The sequence below is a fragment of the Panthera pardus genome, unplaced genomic scaffold, assembly GCF_024362965.1.
Source record: "Panthera pardus isolate Hobbes unplaced genomic scaffold, ASM2436296v1 HiC_scaffold_3, whole genome shotgun sequence".
NCBI lineage: Eukaryota > Metazoa > Chordata > Mammalia > Carnivora > Felidae > Panthera > Panthera pardus.
The window spans coordinates 47015364-47037742 of record NW_026526876.1 but is presented as its reverse complement, the minus strand read 5'-3'; the positions used below and the strand labels follow the sequence as shown (position 1 = coordinate 47037742).

Here is a 22379-nt window from a genome sequence, read left to right as displayed (position 1 = left end):
GAAGCCTGGGCTCAAAAAGGAGGTCCAACATTTAGCAATAATTAAATCTATGGATTTCCCAATACATTGCACCCATCCACCATCAGTAGAAAAAAACAATATCCTCTTCTTTTCATTAAAGATACCCATGCCAGAAACATACTTCACTCAAGACAGAATTAGGACTAATTACGGTCAGCCCTGATTATAAAATATATCAAAAGGAATAAATTAACCTAAGAATCTTGACCAGTACTTCTTTCAACATTCCGAGAATAAGCATTACTACAACATCTCCAATTCTATACCTAACAGGTTTTACAGATCAATAATTAATCTAAAATGTTTCCAATGGGAAAGCCAGACAGTACATTAATTCTGACTTATTGATACAGAAACTGATGTTCAGAATATCTAAATTGCTGGAGTGCCTGGGTGCCTCAGTCAGTTAAGCATCCAACTCTTGATTTCGGTTCAGGTCACAATCTCACAGTTTGTGGGATCGAGCCCCAATGACAGCACAGAGCCTGCTTGGGATTCTCTTTCTCCCCAGAGAGAGAGGGATTCTCTCCTCTCTGTCCCTGCCCCACTCACACACGTATGCACACGGCTTCTCTCAAAATAAATAAAACATAAACAAAAAAAAAAAAAGAGTATCTAAATTGGTTCTTTAAGACAATCAGTGGGGAAGGGGGGTGGAGCACCTGGGTGGCCTAGTCGGTTAAGGGTCAGACGTCAGCTCAGGTCATGATCTCACTCACTGCTGGTGAGTTTGAGCCCCGAGTTGGGCTCTGTGCTGACAGCTTAGAGCCTGGAGCCTGCTTCAGATTCTGTCTCCGTCTCTCTCTGTCCCTCCCCCGATCTCTCTCTCTCTCTCTCTCTCAAATATAAACAAACATTTGAAAGAAAGAAAGAAAGAAAGAAAGAAAGAAAGAAAGAAAGAAAGAAAGAAAGAAAGAAAGAAAGAAAGAAAGAAAAAAGACAATCACCAGAAGCACCTGGCTGGCTCAGTTGGAAGAGTATGGGACTCTTGATCTTGGGGTCATGAATGCAAGCCCCATGTTATATAGAGATTATTTAAATAAACAAACAAACTTATAAAAAAAAAAAAAGACAATCACCAATAAAGTTGTGATCATAACATTTGTTCCTCACCTTGTAAAGTAATAAGTCATGCATACCGCTTAAGTAAAAATCAGGAAGAAGATAAAGGTCAAAGTATTACAAACGCTGTAATTTTTGTTAAGTCATTTTGACTGTCTTTTAATAGTTTTCTACTAAGACTTGTTTTAAGTCAGTGTGATCTTTTCAGAAATCAGTCCCAAACAAAAAGAACAAGAAACCAAACACACATAATCCTTTTTCAATAAAACTAGGAAATGCACCTAACTCCACACCTCAAAAGGTGAAAACAGAGCAGGATAAAGCAATAATGACTTAGTAGAGTAGGGTATTATCAAGCCTAAATGACTGCACAAAGAAATAACTCAAAAGAAGTTCATTCCATCTATGTAACACTAACAGGTTCAAAAATCAGAGACAAAAATAAAAAGCAAGAAGGAAAAAAAAAAAAAAAAACCATTAGAAACTACAGAAGATGGAGGACCAAAAACAGGTAGATTGCTACCACTTGGAAACGTGTACTCTCCAGAAAAAGTGAAGGATCAGAGTGAAGTGCTAAAGTAAAAACTTGACTTCAGTGAAAGTTTGCATGCTGACAAGGTAAGATCTCCATCTCTTCTCTCTCATCCAGCTCCAGGATGCTTTTTCAGGCAAAAGAATAGAGGATCTGTCTCAGTACCAACTGACCTACAAACAAATATTTAGAGGTTCTCAGTCAGTTGCCAGCCAACTACACGACTATCCTACACAGATGGAACTTCTGATCAGCTTCTCAGAGTTCTATTCTTAAATATGAACCATCAGTGAAGAACACCAGACATCTAAAGAAGGCCTTTGATATGGAAGAAAAAGACTAAATCAAACTGAAAGAAAACAGAAACTTAGAAAAGAGATACAATGCATAGAACAAAAGAACATTTCAAAGAATTATCATTAATACTTTCAGAGGAATAAGAAAAAATACTCTGTTCATTAAAAAAGGATGCTATAAAAAGAAAAAACAGAGCTATGGGGAACCACAAACATGATAGCTTAAAAAAAAATCAGTAAAAGGATTAGAAAATAAATTTCTAGAAAAATCTCAGAAAGTAAACAAAAAGACAAAGAAATGGAAAAGATAAGAAAGACAGATGACGAGTTGAGGAGTTCCAACATCCAACTAACTATAAATCCAAGAAAATGGCAGAGGGGTAAATTATCAGAGACCATACAAGAAAATCCCTTAGGGCTAAAGGATTCAACTTTTAAGATTGAAAGAATAAAAATAAATAAAATAAGAAGGATCAAAAGCAAGATAATACATCACTGTAAAAAATTTAGAACAACAGAAATCAAAAGAAAATCTTAGATATCTTTAAGGAAAAATAGACCTCTACAGGAATAATGGGAATCAGTATGGCAAGGGACTCCTCAATAGAAACACTCAAGGCTAGATGAAAATAAAGCAAAATCCTGGATGAAAATGATTTTCAACTTCAAAACCACACCCAATCAAACAACTGTAAGGGTATAAAGAGGGAAAATTTCAAATATGCAATATTTCCCCAAAATTGTACCTTCATGCACCCTTTCTCAGGAAGCCACTAGTAGATGGTCACCAAAGGAGGGAACAACGGCATAAACTAAGAAAAAGGAAGATATGGGATCCAGGAAACAAAGAATCCAACACTGACAGTGCCAAGGGGATTCCAAGGATTTGATCAAAGTCCAGTAACAGCAGCTATGCCTAGAGAGCTACCAATATAGGCAGGAACAGGGGAACAGAAGATTCTGATGGGATATCTACAGGGAAATAAATGGAACTGACAGACTACCTAATAAGTGGGACCATAGAACACTGGCTCGAACAGAGTTGTTGGAAGGTATAGAAGACAACAGTAGACTCAGAAAAAATGAAGCAAAATAAGAGAATGGGAAGAAGAAGTGAATGAGAGTAGAGTGGAAGTCAATACACAATTCTAAAACTGAAGTGATAGCAGAATATGCTTATTACTTAGAAATATGGAGACCAGAACAAAGAGCCAAGAGAGTTACCTCAGAGGAAAATTAAAAGAGCTCTCCTTTCCACCCTCACCAAGCAGAAATAAAACAGGAATAACAATAATGAAACATATCTTATATTCTACGAGGACTTATTTTGTTAGAATTACATTTTCTTGACTAAGAATTTTAGGCCAAAATGTGGGTTTTACAGCAATTAAGAATAAAGTTGGTGGGGGAAGGGGGGAAACTCCTGCCTGGCTCAGTTGATGGAGCACGCAACTCTTGATCTCAGGGTCATGGAGTTCAACACCCACATTGGCTGTGGAGCATACTTTAAATTAAAAAAAAAAAAAAAAAAAGAGAGAGAGACAACAAAGATGGGGGTAGGGGAGAGAGGAGGGAAGGAATCACCTTTTTAAGCACCTTCATGGCAAATATTTTCCCAGTATTTGCTCCTGTAACTTTCCGTACTTGAAAAACCTGGATAAAAAATACAAGTGTTTCTGTGTTATTATAAGCTAAACTATGCTAGCCACACTCCCTTAATTCCTATTTATAGGAAACAAACAATACAATAGTTTATATTCTTATAAAAATTAGTAACACAAACACACAAAAATGAGCTGAAAGAACAGATTGTATTAAAGATTTAGTAGTGAAATTTCCTCCACAACATGGGGCCATCCTATTTGGTCTGCTGACATCTGGTGGCAAAGCTGGTCAGTGACCATCCAATGATGAGCACTCTATATAACTTCATACATAAAATCCAAGTTTGCAGAAGCATAATACCAAAATTAAAAATTATAAAATACCTTATAAATTTCTTCCAGGAATGTCTCTGTCCTTGCTTCACATAAAACTTTAATAATAGTTGACAGGAATTACCATTTACCTATTCCTTAACTATATAGCTATATAAAACATCATCATGCAATACCTGAAATGATATGAGACTCTAAGTGCATGTGTTGCACATTCAAGATAATTAGAACACATTAGAATGTGTCCTTAAGCCTAAGAATAAACTACAAATGTCACGCTATGAAAAAATTAACCTACACAACAGCATAAATAGTTCTTAAACTTAATCCTAACGACTAAAATGGTATCCAAATTCTATCTTTTGATAGAGAATACCTAGGTATAAATTTTCTTGAGCAGAACATGCAAAGGTTAAGGTCATTTATTAGAAAGCCTTGAGAAGAACTATGAAACTAAGAAGTTCTCTTCATTTTTATTCTCCTTTCTTATATTCTTCAGCTTCCCAAACTATTGCTCCAAATACTGCAAGTCAAAGAACACCAATTCAGATTTAGGTCTCAGTAACAGATAACAATTTAATGTGCCATGCCTGTTGAAAGGAGTGGTTTTTAAGAGGATACTTATAGGGGATACCATTTAACCAAAGGAAGGAAGGAATCTTCTAATAATAGACTTTGCCTGGCATAATTGCCTATTTATTTATGCAACAAATATCGACTGAATGCCTGTTATGTGTCAGTCTTTTATGTGTATGGTGGTAGGAAGAGAACTTCTTTACATCCCTCAAATAAAACCATGTGAAGTGATCATACCCTCTGCTGACAGCTAGCAAACAAAGATTGAAGAGGACTACTGAACCAGGGCGTAACAATTAATCTACCAAAGACAGACAACAGCTCATTTCAAAAATACTTCCTACCTTTCCATAGCCCCCTTTACCAAGTACCCGAAGTAGCTCGAAACATTCTGGTCTGATTTTTTCTGGCCCTCTGTTCACGCTAGTTTCCGATATTTCAAATTTCTCACAATGTTCCATGCCACTGGGGAGAAGAGCAAAATCAAAAGTAAATTCTCAACAAGTTAAATTGTCTTTAATATACTGTAATTGTAATCCAAAGAAGTAAAAAGGAGAATGCATATAACAGCAAATTTACTACCTGTGCTCTGTAAACTAATGATTCAGTGACATAGTAGGTCAAGATTACGATGGATTGATAACTGTAAATCTATTTGTTTACAGAACGTGCTATTATTTATTTTTGTAAGCATTAAGCACCCTCAAACTAAGATAAATTAGAACAAGTTTATTATATTGACAAAGGAAAAAAGTCTTCTGGTTATTCTTATTTAGTTCATTCAAAATGTCCATGAGATTTAGGTATTATTCAACTTTATTTGGAAACTTCAGAAAATCTGGGAACTTTCTAAAAGTACCCAATTAGCTCAAGTCTCTTTGCTACAGAAAAATTCTTGCTAATAAAATGTATCCATGCATCTTTCCATACCTACTATTAGCTTGATTTAAAGACTCCAACACTGGCATTTATTTTGTCACTTAAATGCTTTTTACATGAGTGATCTCAGTCTCCCTCCAACCTATGGTTTTCACTTAAGGGTGGGTACAGAGCAGATTAATCTGTTCTGTATTAACCATAGTCACCTAAAAGAACTTGCCTAAAATCACTTCTGAGATTACACAAATCACTTTATAAATGATGTATTACAAGCAAAATAAGAGCATTTGACTTTGGAAGACACTTCTAAAAATTTGGTTTTTTAGTAAGAAAAAAAATCTCTATTGAACTAATAATAATTCCTAACCCACTCAGACTCATATTCAGTATACTGTAAGTCGGAATGAATACCTTTTCCTCAAAATCTATATATGATCTCAAAACACTAGATGTGTTACTATATTGGTGCTAAACTCAATAAACCAAGTGCACGTGTGTGTGTGTGTGTGTGTGTGTGTGTGTGTGTATGACTAGATAATTAAGAACAGATTATTGCAATCACAGGACGGTTACAAACCAGAGCTGATAAAATCTACTTGTAAGAAAGGCAGCACAAGAAAATCTTTTCACATAAACTTACAGTTCATATGGTCCAACTCCCCCATGGTCCATGCTTTCATTTAACTGACCCTGAAAAATATGTTAAAGTTTTAAAAATAAATTATCTCATAAACATAAAATCAAAATACTTAACGCTTCGGGGGTGCCTGGGTGGCTCAGTCAGTTGAGTGTCTGACTTCAGCTCAGGTCATGATCTCACAGCTTATGGGTTCGAACCCCATGTAGGTGTCTGTGCTGACAGCTTAGAGCCTGGAGCCTGCTTCGGATTCTGTGTCTCTGTCTCTCTGCCCCTCCCTGCTCACACTCTATCTCTCTCTCTCACACACAAAATATAAATAAACATTAAAAAAAATTAAAAAAAAAAACGCTTCACCCTACTACTAAAGAAGAATGAATGAAATAAACCAGCTTAAAAATTCTCAGTACTTTAATAACAGGCAAATGTGATGAATAAAATACGGTTCACAAGAATATGGGGACTTCACTTTTAATTTTCTATGACAACTAAGCTACAGATGCTACTTATCAATGATCTACAAACAAAACCAGGCGATTGTTCCTTTAAAAATTACATTTATTGGGGCACCTGGGTGGCTTAGTCCGTTGGGCATCCAACTTCAGTTCAGGTCATGATCTCACGGTCTATGAGTTCAAGCCCCACACTGAGCTCTGTGCTGACAGCTCAGAGCCTGAAACCTGCTTCAGATTCTGTCTCCCTCTCTCTTTGCCCTCCCCAGCTTACACTCTGTCTCTTCTCTCTCTCTCTTAAAAAATCAATAAACATTAAAATTTTTTTTAAAAAAATACATTTATTCAGAGGTGCTTGGATGGCTCATTTGGTTAAGCGTCTGACTCTTGATTTCAGCTCTGGTCGTGAACTTACGGTTCTTGAGTTCAAGCCCCACATCAGGCTCCATGCTGACAGTGCGGAGCCTGCCTGGGATTCTCTTCCTCCCTCTCTCTCTGCCCCTCCCCAGCTCCTGCTCTCTCTCATGCACACAAGCTCGCTCACACTCTCTCTCAAAATAAATAAACATAAAAAAATTATTTATTCAAAAAATACATTTTGTGTATTACAAAACTAAAGCACCACATTCTGAGTTACTAGATCAAACAATTTACACCAAGTGGTACTCTGATATGCTTCTGAAGCAGAAAAACTAACACAATGTTATAAGCCTTATGTAACTACAACCTAACTAAGCCTAAGGCAACCACAACCAGTCCACAATATTGTAGTGTATGATGTGGCTGACCAAAGCAAAATAATTAAGCACTACCCTCAAATTGTCAGGAGTCATGTTGGCCAAATATTCATTCTAATCATAGTATAAAGGGATGCAAAATTTAACTAACCTTCTGTACACTAACAATGAACAATTCAAAAGTGAAATTAAGATAACTCTGTTCAGGGGCACCTGGGTGGCTCAGTCAGGTAAGCATCCGACTTCGGCTCAGGTCATGATCTCGTGGTTCATGAGTTCAAGCCCCATGCTGGGCTCTGTGCTGACAGCTCAGAGCCTGGAGCCTGCTTTGGATTCTGTGTCTCCTTCTCTCTCTCTGCCCCTCCCCTGCTCACGCTCTGTCTTTCCCAAAAATGAATAAACTTAAAAAATTTTTTTTTACTAAAAGATAACTCTTCAGAATAGTCAAGAATAAAATAGCATCAATTAGAAAAAATTTATCAAAAGAAGTGTAAGACTTGTACATTTGATAACTACAAAGCATTGCTGAAAAAAATTAAAGAAGGGAGCCTGGGTGGCTCAGTCAGTTAGGTGTCCAAATCTTGATCTCAGGGTCATGACTTCAAGCCCTATGTTGGGCTCCATGCTGGGCGTGGAGGCTACTTAAAAAAAAAAAAAAAAAAAAAAAAAAAAAAAAATTAAATACCTAACTAAATCAAAAGACACTCCATGTTCATGGATCTGATGACTTAATATTGTTTAACATAGTTATACTAACCAAACTGGTCTACAGATTCAACTCAATACTATCAAAATCCCAGGTTCCTTTCTTACAGAAATTAACAAGCTGATCCTAAAATTCATACAGAAATGCCAAGGACCCAAAGTAGCCAAAACAATCTTGAAAAACGAGAACAAATTGGAGAGCTGACATTTCCTGATTTTAAAATGTACTACAAGGGTGCCTGGGTGGCTCAGCCAGTTGAGTGTCCAACTTCAGCTCAGATCATGGTCTCACAGCTCATGGGTTCGAGCTCTGAGTCAGGCTCTGTGCTGACAGCTCAAACACTGGAGCTGTTTTCAGATTCTGTGTCTCCCTCTCTCTCTGCCCCTACTCCCACGCACGTGCTGTCTTTCTCTCCCCCTCCCTCCCTCAAAAATAAATAAACATAAAACAAAATGTACTACAAAGCAACAACACCTAAGACAATGTGGTACTGAGATAAGGACAGATATATAAATCAATAAAATAGAATTCAGAGCCCAGAAATAAACTCTTACATTTATGGTCAACCAATTTTTTACAAAGATGCCAAAAAAATTCAATAGAAAAGGGACAGTCTTCCAATAAATGGTACTGGGACATTTGGATATCCACATGAGAAAAAATTACTTTGGACCCCTACTTCACACCATACTTCCCCATACTAAAAAGTTAACTGAAAATTGATCACAGGTCTAAATGTAAGAGCTAGAACTATAAAACTCTTAAAAGACACCTAGGATGGAATGAATCTTCATAATCTTGGGGTAGGAGATGATTTAAGACCCATCACCAAAAGCACAAACAATCAAAGAAAAAAATCAATAAATTGGACTTATTTAAAATTTAAAGCTTTTGCACTTCAAAAGGCAAAACCCACAGAATGAAGGGGTACTTGGGTGGCTCAGTCCGTTAAGTGTCTGACTTGATTTCAGCAGATTATGATCTCACAGCTGGCCCCGTGTCAGGCCTTGAGCTGACAGTGCAGAGCCTGCTTGGGATTCTCTCTCTCCCTCCCTCTCTCTGCCCACCCCCCTGCATGCATGTGTACATGAGTGCTTGCTCTCAAAATAAATATTTTATTATTTTTTTAATGTTTATTCCATTTTTGAGAGACAGAGAGAGATAGAGCAGGGGAGGAGCAGAGAAAGAGAGCGAGAGAGAGAGAGAGAGAGAGTGAGAGAGACACATAGAATCTGTAGCAGGCTCCAGGCTTCCAGCTGTCAGCACAGAGCCTGACGTGGGGCTCGGACCCATGAACTGTGAGATCATGATCAGTGAGCCGAAGTCAGACACTCAAACAATTGAGACACCCAGGTGCCCCATAAATAAACATTTTTTTAAAAGAATATATGAAAACTTCTGTAACTCAAAATTTAAAACAACATAATTCAAAAAAAATCATTTAGAATTTGCATAGGTATTTCTCCAAAGAAGATACACAAATGGTCAATAAGCACATGAAAAGATGTTCAACATCATCTGCCATTAAAGAAATGCGAATGTAAACCAAAATTATGCTGAAATACCCCTTCATATCCACTAGGATGGCTATAATTAAAAAGACAGAAAAGCAAATTTGGCAAGGAAGTAGAGAAACTGGAACACTTGTACACTGCTGGTGGGGAATGTAAAATGGTACAACCACCTAAATAGTTTGGCAGTTTAGGGGTGCCTGAGTGGCTCAGCTGGTTAAGCAACTGACTCTTGATTTTGGCTCAGGTCATGATCTCATGGTAGTGAGAATGAGCCACGTGTCAGGCTCTGTGCTAACAGAGCAGAGTCTGCTTGGGATTCTCTCTCCCTCACTCTGTCCTTCCCCCAGGTGCAAGCGTGGTCTCTCTCTAAATAAATAAACTTAAAAAAATAGTTTGGCAGTTTTCTTCAAAAATTAAACATAGACTTACCATACGACACAGCCAATCTACTCCTAGGTATCCGTCAATAAAAATAAAAATACATGTTCCACAAAGACTTGGGCACAACTGTTCATAGCAGCACTATTCGCAACAGCCAAAAAATGGGAACAACTCCAATGAACACCAACTGGTGAAGTGATAAATAAAATGTGCTTGATACATACAACGGAATACTGTTTGGCCGTACGTACATATATACTATGACATGGATGATTTTCAAAAACATTAAGTGAAAGAAGCCAGACACAAAACTCTACATACTGTATGATTCCATTTATACAGAATGTCCAGAAAAGGCAAATTTATAGAGATGGGAAATAGACCAGTGGTTGCCTAGGGACAGAGGTGGCAATAAGGAGTGACTAGTTTCTTTCAAGGGTGATAGAAAAAATGTTTTAAAACTAAATTGTGTGATAGCTGTACAGCTCTGTAAATATACTAAAAGTCACAGAATTGTTAAAAAAAAAAAAAAAACTTTGCAGAATTCAGTTATTAATATTATAAAATATAGCTTTAAAATGAGTATTCTTGAATATAGTCTGGTTATGAGTCTTTCAATATATACAAAAGAGCATAATTGGGCTCTCAAAAATGCTAAGTTTTTGTAAATGTTGAATCACTAAATTGTACACCTAAAACTAGTATTACACTGTAGGTTAACTAACTGGAATGAAATAAAAACTTTTAAAAAATGGTAAGATTTGAAGTTTTTATTTATAATTTTAGAACAATTCAAAAAATATTTAAGTGAACACATCTTTCTTCAAAGGTACCAGTCAGTACAAACTACACATAGAAAACTGATAGTATTCTTAAACAAGGGGTGTTTAAATGCTCCCTAAACCACAAATTTCAGTGGAAATTTGCTCATGGTGTGAGCAAGTCAGAATGAAGTCTAACACTAGGGATGTATGTTTCAGTATTCAACCGAGGCAAATGGATAGGTCAGTATCAAGGGAAAAAAATTCTTGCAGTTTCAACTTGATAGTTTCTTCTTGGGGGGGGTAGGGTAGGGGTAGTTATGCTTAAAGGTTTTTTGGTTGTTGTATTTTTTGTTTTTGGTTTTGGTTTTTTTTGGTCTCTGGTACTTCACACAATCACCCACGATGGCTTCACTTTAAAGACAATAGACTAACTTCTCTCACATGTGATAAAACTGGTAATATATAATTGTTTTTACTTTAATGTTAGTTTTACTTAATTTTAAATTAAAGACCACAGAGTAGTTAACACTAACCATGACTTTGAAGCCACCTAGAAGGATATGCCCTGTGGCTATGTTTCATTTCCGGAGCCAGCCAGGCCTGTATTACCACCTGCATCTGTGTTTATAACTTCCTACCCGTTACCTTCTAGAGAAGTATTTGAGGCACAATGCTTTTCTGCTACTCAACGTTACCTTTAGAAAAGTCTTATATCAGAAGTATCAGGTTAACACTATGTAATATTTACTGACAACTCTCTTTCAAAGGAAACTCTTTAGATTTTTTTAAGCTTTATGACCCATCCAATGCTTTTTTTGTGTGCCACTATGATTGACAAAGTGAATCCTGCTCATCTAAGGTACTATACATGATTCAAACCAGACCACCAGAATATTTCCACAGCTTTAAATTAAAATTGTATATAAATTCAAGTTAATATGCCTAAAATCCCAATGAAAACGAGCACATTTTATAAAAATGTAAATAAATTGTAACAGAATGGGTGAAATATCCTCAATCCAGTTATTCATTATACTGTTTATCCACTTGCTTGCTTGTTCACAGACATTTCCTTATAAAATAAGATTCAGTCATTAATGAGTTGGAAGAAAAGGAATAAACCTTGCTCAAAATCTTCAGCTACTTAAAAGTGTTCCATGGGACTCCTGGGTGGCTCGGTCAGTTAAGCGTCCAACTCTTGATCTTGGGTCAGGTCATGATCTCATGGTTCCTGAGATCGAGCCCTGTGTCAGGCTCCACGGTATCAGTGCAGGACCTGCTTGGGTTTCTCTCTCTCCCTCTCCTTCTGCTCTTCCCAAAATCATATGCATGTAAGTGTGCACTCTCTCTCAAAATAAATAAACATGAAAAAAATTTAGAAAAATAAAAATGCTTTATAGAACCTATTACAATGCAAGATAAGAACTGATGAGATGTTATTCTGTAATTTTTCATAGCTGCAAATATTTGCAATAGCAGTTTGTTCTCAAAGCACTAAAATTTTTTTGCTCACTAAAAATCTGATATCCCAACCTGAACTCATGCAGTCTCTGTGACTACTTCAAATTTTGAATTAGTAGAGTAAAAGTTAAGGATTAGACTTTTCTATTACTCTTTTAACTTTGTGTCTCCACAGAAAACAGGTTTCCAACATTTTCATAACCTAATGAAAATCTCTAGAGGAAAACTTTCCCTTAGTTTCAACTCACTCTCTCCAAATTATACCATCACCAGTGAAAAACACACAAACAAAAAAGACCCAAATCCACCTATCCTCCCAAAAAACCCTCTCACCCACTGCTTTTTAACATAGTCCTTTGAGGTATTCAGAGTCTTTTTCTAGTTAGGTAATGGATATTCAGGTTTATGCATAAATGCATTCATTTTCTCGCCTCATCCTTTACACACTGAAGAAATTAACTATGCTGTGTAAATACATAGGTTTCCTAATATAAATTCACTGTAATACATCTAAAAAGGCATACATGTCTAAATAGAACCAATAATTTAAAAAAATACTACACTTTCAAAAATGCACTTCTAGTATAACTGCATTTATTAAGTCTCTAAGCATAGATGAGAATAAACTTCAATGTTTGGTTCCTTGGCAATGAGTAACACTGACAAGCTATATATCCATGAACCACCTAACTGCTTAATATGCCAGAATACTTTAAGAGGACAGTAGTTTATATACTTTATCTCACATAATCCTCATTTTACAGAAAAAAAAGTGTCAGAGAGCTTAAGCAATTTATTCTAGGTCACACGGTCAGTGACAAGGCCTGGAGGGATGTGAATTAACTTCTGACACACTGCAAAGAGGTACATTATGAAAAAGACTAGTAAATGCAATGAAGCCGTGCAATGAAGCTTGCGAGCTGAAAGGAGTCAGAAGATACTACCAGTAGTTACCAATGTGGCCTTGTGTAACCACCTCTCTAAATTTATGCCTCAGTTTCCTTACTATGTAATGAAGAAGTGAGGCTACTGTGATATGAACCAATGTTTTAAAAGTTTGTGTACTAAAGGTAGTAAATTCACAAATGGCCAGATTTTCTAAGAATCTAAACTTCTTTCATTTTTCAGAATTTGTAAATTTGGGGGCACCTGGATGGTTCAGTCAGTTAAGTGTCCCACTTTGGCTCAGGTCACGATCTCACAGTTTGTGGATTGGAGCCCCGTGTCAGGCTCTGCACTGACAGGTCAGAGCCTGGAGCCTGCTTTGGATTGTGTCTCCCTCTCTCTCTGTTCCTCCCTGACTCATGCTCGTGTTCCCACAAGCTCTCTCTCTCTCTCAAAAATAAACATTAAAAAAAGGGGGGGGGGGGGCGCCTGGGTGGCTCAACTGGTTAAGCATCCAACTTCGGCTCAGGTCATGATCTCACGGTTCGTAGGTTCGAGTCCCACACTGGGCTCTGTGCTGACAGCTCAGAGCCTGGAGCCTGCTTCGGATTCTGTGTCTCCCTCTCTCTCTGCCCCTTCCATGCTCATGCTCTGTCTCTGTCTCAAAAATAAATAAAACATTTTTTAAAAATTAAAAAAAAAAGCTAACTTTAACTCCATAGGCAAATGTATTAAAAAGGACAACTTTCAATACCCACCTTATAAACGGTGTGATTTTTATTTAGACTCATTTGATTATGAAAAGAACAATATATTTTAGCCCACTTAGTTTCTTAAGATGTTCAAAATTGTTTACATAAACATCCCAATGTTTTTGGCAACCAGTAAGGCACAACTTACTTTCCAGAAGAGGAAAATCAGGTGAAAAATAGGGAAGCCACTTATATAGTTAGAGCAAACATCTGACACCAGTGGTTAACTCATGTACTGATCTAGACAGTGGGATTTAGAATTTAAATTATCATGAGGTTATCACTGATGATCATTTGCCCAGAATAAGTGATTTAGCATGACAACAGTATTTTTGAACATCAAGTGCAATTTGTGATCTTTCAATAAATTTATCTTGAGAAAAAGAATGACATTACACAAAGAATAACAAATTAATAGGGTGCCTGGGTGGCTCCATCAGTTAAGTAACCAGACTCTTGATTTCAGCTCAGGTCATGATCTAGCCATTTGAGTTTGAGCCCCCTGTCCAGCTCCAAGCTGACAGTGTGGAGCCTGCTTGGGATTCTCTCTCTCAAAATAAACTTAAAAACAAACAAACAAACAATTAAGACAGCAAAGGTAAAAACAAGCTATGCATTAGGAAAATTCTAAATTTAGTACCCTAAATTACAGCAAGGAAAGCCCTCACACCACCATTCACAAGTCTCAGTTCAAGCAATTTATTTTTGGCAAACCAAATCACAGCTGTCAACGCTGGGTTTTTTCCACCCCAAAATTACACGAAGTATTCTGAAAAAATGTAGACATCTTCAACTAGGGTAAAAGTTACAAATGCCGTGTGTCGTTAGAGATGCTTTAAAAAAAAAAAAAAAGTCTCACGGAAACGGGGGTGGGGGGGTTAAAAAAAAAAAAGCAAACAGACAAACCCTGGAAGATGCAGCAGAGCCCCCTTGCTCCCGAAATAAAACTCCTGGTGGCTGTAACAGCAGCGGCAGCGCTACTCCCGACAGAAGTTTTCAGCTGTCACTTCTAACAGCTGAGCGCTTCCTAGGAGAGAGCGACAGGCCGAGAAGAGAGGTGGTTGTGGGAGGTCTCAAGATTTTAATACTTGAAATTTACAGTCGAAGGAAAACCCTTCCGCACTTCACCTGCACTTACGGGACACCCAGTAAGCGAACACCCCTTCCCCCCAACATGCGCTTACACCACTCGCGCCCCGCCACATTCAAGTTCAACAGCTCAAGGAATTGACCACGCGCCCTTTTCGTTCACTTCACAAACAGACTGCTCCGGGCTGCACTGATTAGGAGCTATGGGCGCGACCTGCACCTGCGAGTCCCGGAACGGCCTCACACCTAGGGCCAGATCCACCCCGCCCGCTCCCCTGTCTCGTACAGCGCGGCGCCTGTGCTCCTCCAAGAGACTACTCGCGCCCCCTCGGGTCTCCGCGCTCTCGGAAGCGCCAGGCTTCCAGGGCCCGCGCCGCCGCCCTGGCCCTGTCACCTCGGGCCCCCCGGGACCCCGGGCCTCACCCCCTCCTCCAGCTCATCCTCAGAGCCCGCGTCCTCTGGCTGGTCCAGGTCTATGTCAAACACTCCTGCCATGTCCTCAGCTTCCCTGTCTCGGAAGTCCGGCGCTGGGTAAAAGCCGTCCCGCCTCCGTCGTCGCCTCATGGGCCCGGACCCGCCGCAACCACCGCCGCTGCTGCCGCCATCACCGGCTGCTTGGGCTTAGTGCGTCTGCGCTTAGGCCCTAGACTGGCTCCTCAAGTTCAGCTCTAGAGCATGCGTACAGAGTTCTATGAAGCCGAACTGTGGGCAATGAACATGCGTAGAGCTTTCGCCTGGAGCCAGGTACTGGCAGAAGCATGCGCAGAACCCCAGCCGAAGCCTCTTATGGTAGCTAGGTCATGCGCATTGTGTGCTAAAGCCTTTGATGGACAAGGAGCATGCGTACCATGTCTGAAGTTGATAAATTGAAATTGAACATGCGTAATTAACCTCTGAATACCGGGGGAGGGGGGAGGAACCTACAACAAAACTCTTGGTTTATGAACATGCGCATTCGTTCTCCGTAGCTTTTTTTGGTATTGAAAGGGAGCATGCGCATAATGACGGGCTTGGCCCTCGGAAGTTTGAACAGGACCGAAACGGCTGGTTCTGGGTCTGTCAGTGAGTGGGGTTTATGGGGAACTCCTGGAGCTAGTGGGGAAAGGGAGAGCCTTGGTTTTGCTATTCTAGTTCAGTGGCCTTGCGAAAGTCACATAACTTTTCAAAGCCTCGGTTTCCTTATCTGTAAAATGAGAATAATGATACCTAGTTTGCAGGGTTATTTGAAAATTTACAAGTACAGTTTGGCTAGAAAGCCACTGTTCGTTCTAGTGCTGCACAGACCTGGTGTGAGGTCTTTACCACAAATTGTCTTTTCATTGTTAAAAATAGAGAAGACTTATTCCCTCATTTCCTCTGGTTCTGTCTTTCCAAGCTTAGTATTCCTTGCTGTCTACCTGAGCTAAACTCTTCTAAGTGTTATTGTCATTACCAGGCCAGAAGGTGATTGGTAGAGAAAGAAAGTCATTATGTAGAAGAGAGAAAATTAATGTTAATCAAATGTACAATTGTTGAGCTAGCTTCTGCATTCTGTGTGTTCCTGTAGTGTGAAGTATATACTAGGAATTCCTTCAACTAGCATTCATTTTATTTTGTCTTGTTTTAAATGCATGCTTAGGGAAATAGTGAATACAAATCAGATTTCAGAAACTGTTGAGCTGTCTGAATGCATTTGGGTACAGTAAATTCCAAATCCCAAAACTGTGTGTAGAAAGAGAACAACTTCCTTGAATGATTAAGCTGTTTCATCTATAACACCATATACATGGCATTTTAAAATTATACTTTTATCGATGTGTATTAATACATGACATTCCTTATTTATTAGTAATGTAGTGGTTCTCAAAGCCTATATTTTTCTATTACAGGTTACTCACTTTTTTGAAGGAGGCCTAGTTTGCATCTCAGCATGTCAATAGTAACAGTGCAACTTGGTCAGTGTGGCAATCAAATTGGTTTTGAAGTATTTGATGCTCTGTATAGTGACTCACACTGTCCCCAGGGACTCTGCTCTAAAAGAGAGAATGAGGTATATCAAGCATCTTGCAAAGAAAGATTCTTCAGTGAAGAGGAAAATGGAGGTATGTGTGGTCAGTCTATCCATCGTCCTCTCCTTTTCTCTGACATAACCAACCTCTTCAAGGCCAAGTCCTCCATGTGGTATGTGAATCCCATCTCTTTTCATGACTTTGCTGTCAGCACTTTGTGTCTGTGTTAACAACCTTTGCCTCTCCAGTGGCATCTTCCCTCAGCACATGAGCATGCTCGGATCTCACCAATCTACAACCAACCAAACAACTTATGACTATAGCTTTTTTTCTTTTTTCAAGATTTATTCCCTTTTGGGTGTGGGCACTGTGGGGTGGTACAGAAAGTACAGAGAATTTGGAATTTCATTTGGAATGAAAAAACATTTTTTTTCAATAAACTCTACCCCCAACATGGGGCTGGAACTCACAACTCCAAGATCAAGCATCACATGCTCTACCGACTGAGGCAGCCAGACGCCCCAGTTTTTTTTCCTTCTTATGTCTTTACCTTCTCACTCTCCTAATCACTAGATCCAGTGACTGTTTTTCTTTTCTTAATTCACTTAACTTTTCTCCTGGATTTTATTCCATTAACTATAAAACTCTCTTCTTGAAACTCCTTCTCCTTAGTCTCTGAACTTTTTTCTTCTCCAGTGGTTGCATCTCTGGCTCCCTCTCCTCTGTCCTCACTTACATAGCTCTCTCTGGGCCATTTCAGTTACTGTTGTAATTTGATACTTCTTTGACACTAGTGACTCTCAAATCTAGCCTAGCCTCTCTTTTTTTTTCTTTAAAACTTTTTTTTAATGTTTATTTATTTTTGAGAGAGACAGAGACAGAATACGAGTGGGTTAGGGGCAGAGAGAGAGGGAGACACAGAATCTGAAGCAGACTCCAGGCTCTGAGCTGTCGGTACAGAGCCCAACGTGGGGCTCAAACCCACAAGCTATGAGATCATGACCTGAGCTGAAGTTGAACGCTCAACCGACTAAGCCATCCAGGTGCCCCATCTAGCCTCTCTTTTAAGCTGCAGACTGATTAGTGGACATCTCCACCTGCATCCCCCTGTGTACCTCAAACTGAGCATCTCCATATGCTAAGGTGTTATCTTTCCTTTAGAACTTGGGCTCTGATTGCCCACATACTATCAAACATAACCATCTGCTTAATTTACCTGCTACATATATCTCTTCTCCCCTTTCTGTCTTCACTGTCATTGGCTTAGTTCTGGCTCTTGTCCTCCCTCACCTGGACTGTCACCTGGACTGTTTCAAGACATTCCTTCTAGTTTCCCTGTCTTCACTTTTGTGTCTATCATATCTATTCTCCAGACTGCTGTATTTATTTGTTATTTTAGAGAGAGTGTGAGTGGGGGAAAGGGACAGACAGAGAGAGAGAATCATTTTTTAAATATTTGTTTATTTTTGAGAGATAGAGAGACCGAGCACAAGCAGGGGAGGGGCAGAGAGTAAAGGAGACACAAAATCTGAAGCAGGCTCCAGGCTCTGAGCTGTCAGCACAGAGCCTGATGCAGGGCTTGAACTCGTGAACCATGAGGTCATGACCTTAGCCAAGTTCAGACGCTTAACTGACTGAGCCACCCAGATGCCCCTAGAGAGGGAGAATCTTAAGTGCTGCACAGCACGGAGCCTGATACAGGACTCAATCCCATGACCCTGAGATCATGACCTGAGCTTAAATCAAGAGTTGGACACTCAATTGACTGACCCCCCTTGGCGCCCCCGACACTACTGTATTTAAAAAGTCATCTGACAAGGGGCGCTCAGGTGGCTCAGCCTGTTAAGCATCTGACTTCAGCTCAGGTCATGATCTCACAGTTTGTGAGTTCTAGCCTCACATCGGGTTCTCTGCTGTCAGTACAGAGCCCACTTTGGATCCTCTGTCTCCCCTCTCTCTCTCCCCCTCCCCCACTCCTCTCTCTCTCTCTCTCTCTCTCTCTCTTTCTCTCTCTCTCTCTCTCTCTCTCTCTCTGTCTCAAAAATAAGCAAACATTAAAAAAAAAGCCAATCACCTGACAGGACAACTGGCTGGCTCAGTTGGTATAGCATGTGACTCTTGATCTCAGGGTTATGAGGTCAAGCTCCACATTGGGTGTAGAGATTACTTAAAAAATAAATAAAAGGGGCACCTGGTGGCTCATTCAGATGAGCATCCGACTTCAGCTTAGGTCATGATCTCGCAGTCTGTGAGTTCGAGCCCCGCGTCGAACTGTGTGACAGCTCAGAGCCTGGAGCCTGCTTCAGAGTCTGTGTCTCCCTCTCTCTCTCTGCCCCTCCCCTGCTCATGTTCTCTCTCTCTGTCAAAAATAAATAAACATTAAAAAAAATTTTTTAATAAATAAAAATAAAAAATAAATAAAAATAGGGGCACCTGGATGGCTCAGTCGGTTGAGTGTTTGACTTCAACTCAGGTCATGATCTCACAGCTTTTGGGTTCAAGCCCTGTGTCGGGCTCTGTGCTGACAGCTCAGAGCCTGGAGCCTGTTTCGGATTGTGTGTCTCCCTCTCTCTGCCCCTCCCCCGCTTGTGCGCGCTCTCTCTCTCTCTCTCTCTCTCTCTCTCTCTCTTCTCTCTCTCATTAAACATTAAAAAAAATTTTTTAATAAATAAAAATAGAATAAAAAGTCATCTGAGTATTCCTTATCTGCTTGAACATTTTCAGCAGTTTCACATTACCTTAAAAATAAATTTCAAGTTGGGGCGCCTGGGTGGCTCAGTCGGTTAAGCGTCCGACTTCAGCTCAGGTCACGATCTCACGGTCTGTGAGTTCAAGCCCCGAGTCGGGCTCTGGGCTGATGGCTCAGAGCCTGGAGCCTGCTTCCGATTCTGTGTCTCCCTCTCTCTCTGTCCCTCCCCCATTCATGCTCTGTCTCTCTCTGTCTCAAAAATAAATAAACGTTAAAAAAAAAAATTATAAAAAAAATAAATAAATTTCAAGTTGGGGACCTGGGTGGCTCAGTTGGTTAAGCGTCTGACTTTGGCTCAGGTCATGATCTCACAGTTCATGAGTCTGAGCCCTGCATCAGGCTCTGTGCTGACAGCTCAGAGCATGGAACCTGCTTGGATTCTGTGTCTCCCTCTCTCTCTGCCCCTCCCCCCGCCTCTCTCTCTCTCTCTTTCTCTCTCCGTCTCAAAAATAAACATTAAAAAAAATTTTTAAAAAAAGATAAATTTCAATGTTTTTAGCACTGCATACCAGGACTTCCAAGATCTGAGCCTGCCTACTTTCCATCTCCATCCATTACTTCCTCCACCCCTTCCTCCATCTTGTGCTTCAACAATCCTGAGCTGCTTATTGTGCCCATGGTATTTTATATCTCTGAATGTGCTACTCTTAGTGTGGATTCGTCATGAGTCATTATCATGTCATGCTGTGATTAAGTTTTATCTCTCCCACTAGTCCTTCTAGGGCTAGATTGATGTTGTCTTCATCTCCGTGTTACCAGCACAGTACATGGCACATTGTAAGCTCTCAACAGATGTTTGTAGACCTGACCCAGTGATCATTTTAGCCCACACTGATTCATCCTGCTTAGCAGAATGCTAGCATTATGAGGTGCCTGGGTGGCTCAGTCGGTTATGAGACCGACTTCAGCTCAGGTCATGATCTCGTGGTTGTGGATTTGAGCCCCATGTTGGGCTCTGTACTGATAGCTCAGAGCCTGGAGTCTGCTTCGGATTCTGTGTCTCCCTCTCTCTCTGCCCCTTTCCTTCATGCTCTGTCTCTCTCTCTCTCTCTCAAAAACAAGTAAACATTAAAAAAAAATTAAAAATGGGGTGGCTGGGTGGCTCAGTTGGTTAAGCATCCAACTTCGGCTCAGGTCATGATCTCACAGTTCCTGAGTTCAAGCCCTGCGTCAGGTTCTGTGTTGACAGCTCAGAGCCTTGAAGCCAGCTTCAGATTCTATGTCTCCCTCTCTCTCTCTCTCTGTCCCTCCCCCACTCATGGTCTGTCTCTGTCTCTGTCTCAAGAATAAAAAATAAACATAAAGGGGTGCCTGGGTGGCTCAGTTGGTTAACCGTCCGACTTCATCCCAGTTCATGATCTTGCGGTTCATGAGTTCAAGCCCCGCAATGGGCTCTGTGCTCACAGGCCCTGGAGCCTGCTTTGGATTCTGTGTCTCCCTCTCTCTCTGCCCCTCCCCTCCTCATTCTCTGTCTTTGTCTCTCTCTCTCTCTCTCTCTCAAATATAAAACAAAACATTAAAAAAAATTTTTTTTTGATAAAAATAAAAGAAAAAAGAATGCTGACTACTATGATCCATCTGCATATACCTGCTGCTGCCGACTTCAGTTTCTAAGCAGTGTGACAGATCTTTCTATCCTCAACTTTTAAATTTTTTTTTTCTTTTTTTGGACCTAGAAATTTGTTCTCTGCGAGAACCCAAATAAGACTTATGAAATATTTTTCTTTTGGTTTTTCTTCTCTCTCTAGTTCCCATTGCCCGGGCTGTACTTGTTGATATGGAACCTAAAGTTATCAATCAAACACTATCAAAGGCTGCCCAGTCTGGCCGATGGAAATATGGCCAGCATTCATGCTTCTGTCAGAAACAAGGTTCTGGAAACAACTGGGCATATGGGTAAGAGTAACTCCTCATGTTTTCCAGTTTAGATACAGCTACCTGGACAGCTTAGTTATAGCTGCACAGTTAATATACCAAGCACATAATCTTGAAATTGCTGTTTTAGGGGCACTTGGGTGGCTCAGTGGTTGAGCATCCGACTTCAGCTCAGGTCATGATCTCACAGTTCGTAGGTTCATAGGTTTGAGGCCCACGTTGGGCTCTGTGCTGACACCTATGAGCCTGGAGCCTGCTTCAGATTCTGTGTCTCCCTCCGTCTCTTGCCCCTCTCCTGCTCACGCTCTGCTAACATTTAATGAATAAATGTTAAATTTTTTTTTAAAAAAATGGCTGTTTTAGGGGCGCCTGGGTAGCTCAGTCGGTTAGGCATCCGACTTCGGCTCAGGTCATGATCTTGCGGTCTGTGAGTTCGAGCCCCGCGTCGGGCTCTGTGCTGACCACTCAGAGCCTGGAGCCTGTTTCAGATTCTGTGCCTCCCTCTCTCTCCGGCCCTCCCCCGTTCATGCTCTGTCTCTCTCTGTCTCAAAAATAAATAAACGTTTAAAAAAAAATTTTTTTTTTTAAATGGCTGTTTTAAAATGTAGAGTGTAGGGACACCTGGGTGGCTCAGTTGGATAAGCGTCCGACTTTGGCTCAGGTCACGATCTCACAGTTCGTGTGTTTGAGCCCCGCATCAGGCTCTGTGCTGACAGCTCAGAACCTGGATCCTGCTTCTGATTCTATGTATCTCTCTCTCTCTCTCTCTCTCTGCTCCTCTCCTGCTCGTACTCTGTCTCTCTCTCTCAAAAATAAATAAACTTAAAAAAAAATTTTTTTTTAATGTAGTGTGTGACTTCATCCAGAAGAAACTCTTTATTCTGTCTCATGTATGTCTGTGCTTCAGGTCTAGGTAATGATGAAACCAGGGATCTCTTGCAGCAAGGTTTTCTACTTTTTCATGTTGTTCTGCCAACTAATTTCTCATTAAAAAATATTTTGGGGTGCCCAGGTCACTCAGTTAAACGTCTGACTCTTGATTTCAGCTCAGGTCATGATCTCACGATTCGTGAAATCAAGCCCTGC

General features: G+C 40.1%; 2 protein-coding genes across 15 annotated transcripts in view; one reads left to right on the top strand and one right to left on the bottom strand.

Moving 5' to 3' along the window:
* RPS6KB1 (ribosomal protein S6 kinase B1) overlaps nucleotides 1-15350 on the bottom strand; it is an 80321-nt gene extending 64971 nt beyond the window's left edge. For 4 of the 11 annotated variants that reach the window (XM_053893096.1, XM_053893094.1, XM_053893093.1 and 1 more), the window contains exons 1-4: nucleotides 15105-15342; nucleotides 5944-5993; nucleotides 4769-4889; nucleotides 3496-3564 (exon numbers count right to left, since the gene is read on the bottom strand). In XM_053893096.1, coding sequence (XP_053749071.1) covers nucleotides 3496-3564; nucleotides 4769-4889; nucleotides 5944-5993; nucleotides 15105-15245 — 381 coding nt within the window. In that variant the 5' untranslated portion in view covers nucleotides 15246-15342. Of the gene's footprint in view, nucleotides 1-3495; nucleotides 3565-4768; nucleotides 4890-5943; nucleotides 5994-14498; nucleotides 14593-15104 lie in introns of those variants that run through there. The other 7 variants (XR_008418825.1, XM_053893097.1, XM_053893098.1 and 4 more) reach the window with 6 other exon arrangements.
* Nucleotides 15351-15453: 103 nt separating this feature from the next.
* Nucleotides 15454-22379, top strand: part of TUBD1 (tubulin delta 1) — a 34773-nt gene continuing 27847 nt past the window's right edge. Inside the window, exons 1-3 of one of the 4 annotated variants that reach the window (XM_019431092.2) lie at nucleotides 15454-15563; nucleotides 16550-16762; nucleotides 21167-21314. In XM_019431092.2, the coding sequence (XP_019286637.2) occupies nucleotides 16591-16762; nucleotides 21167-21314 (320 nt within the window). In that variant the 5' untranslated portion in view covers nucleotides 15454-15563; nucleotides 16550-16590. The other 3 variants (XM_019431090.2, XM_019431091.2, XM_019431093.2) reach the window with 3 other exon arrangements.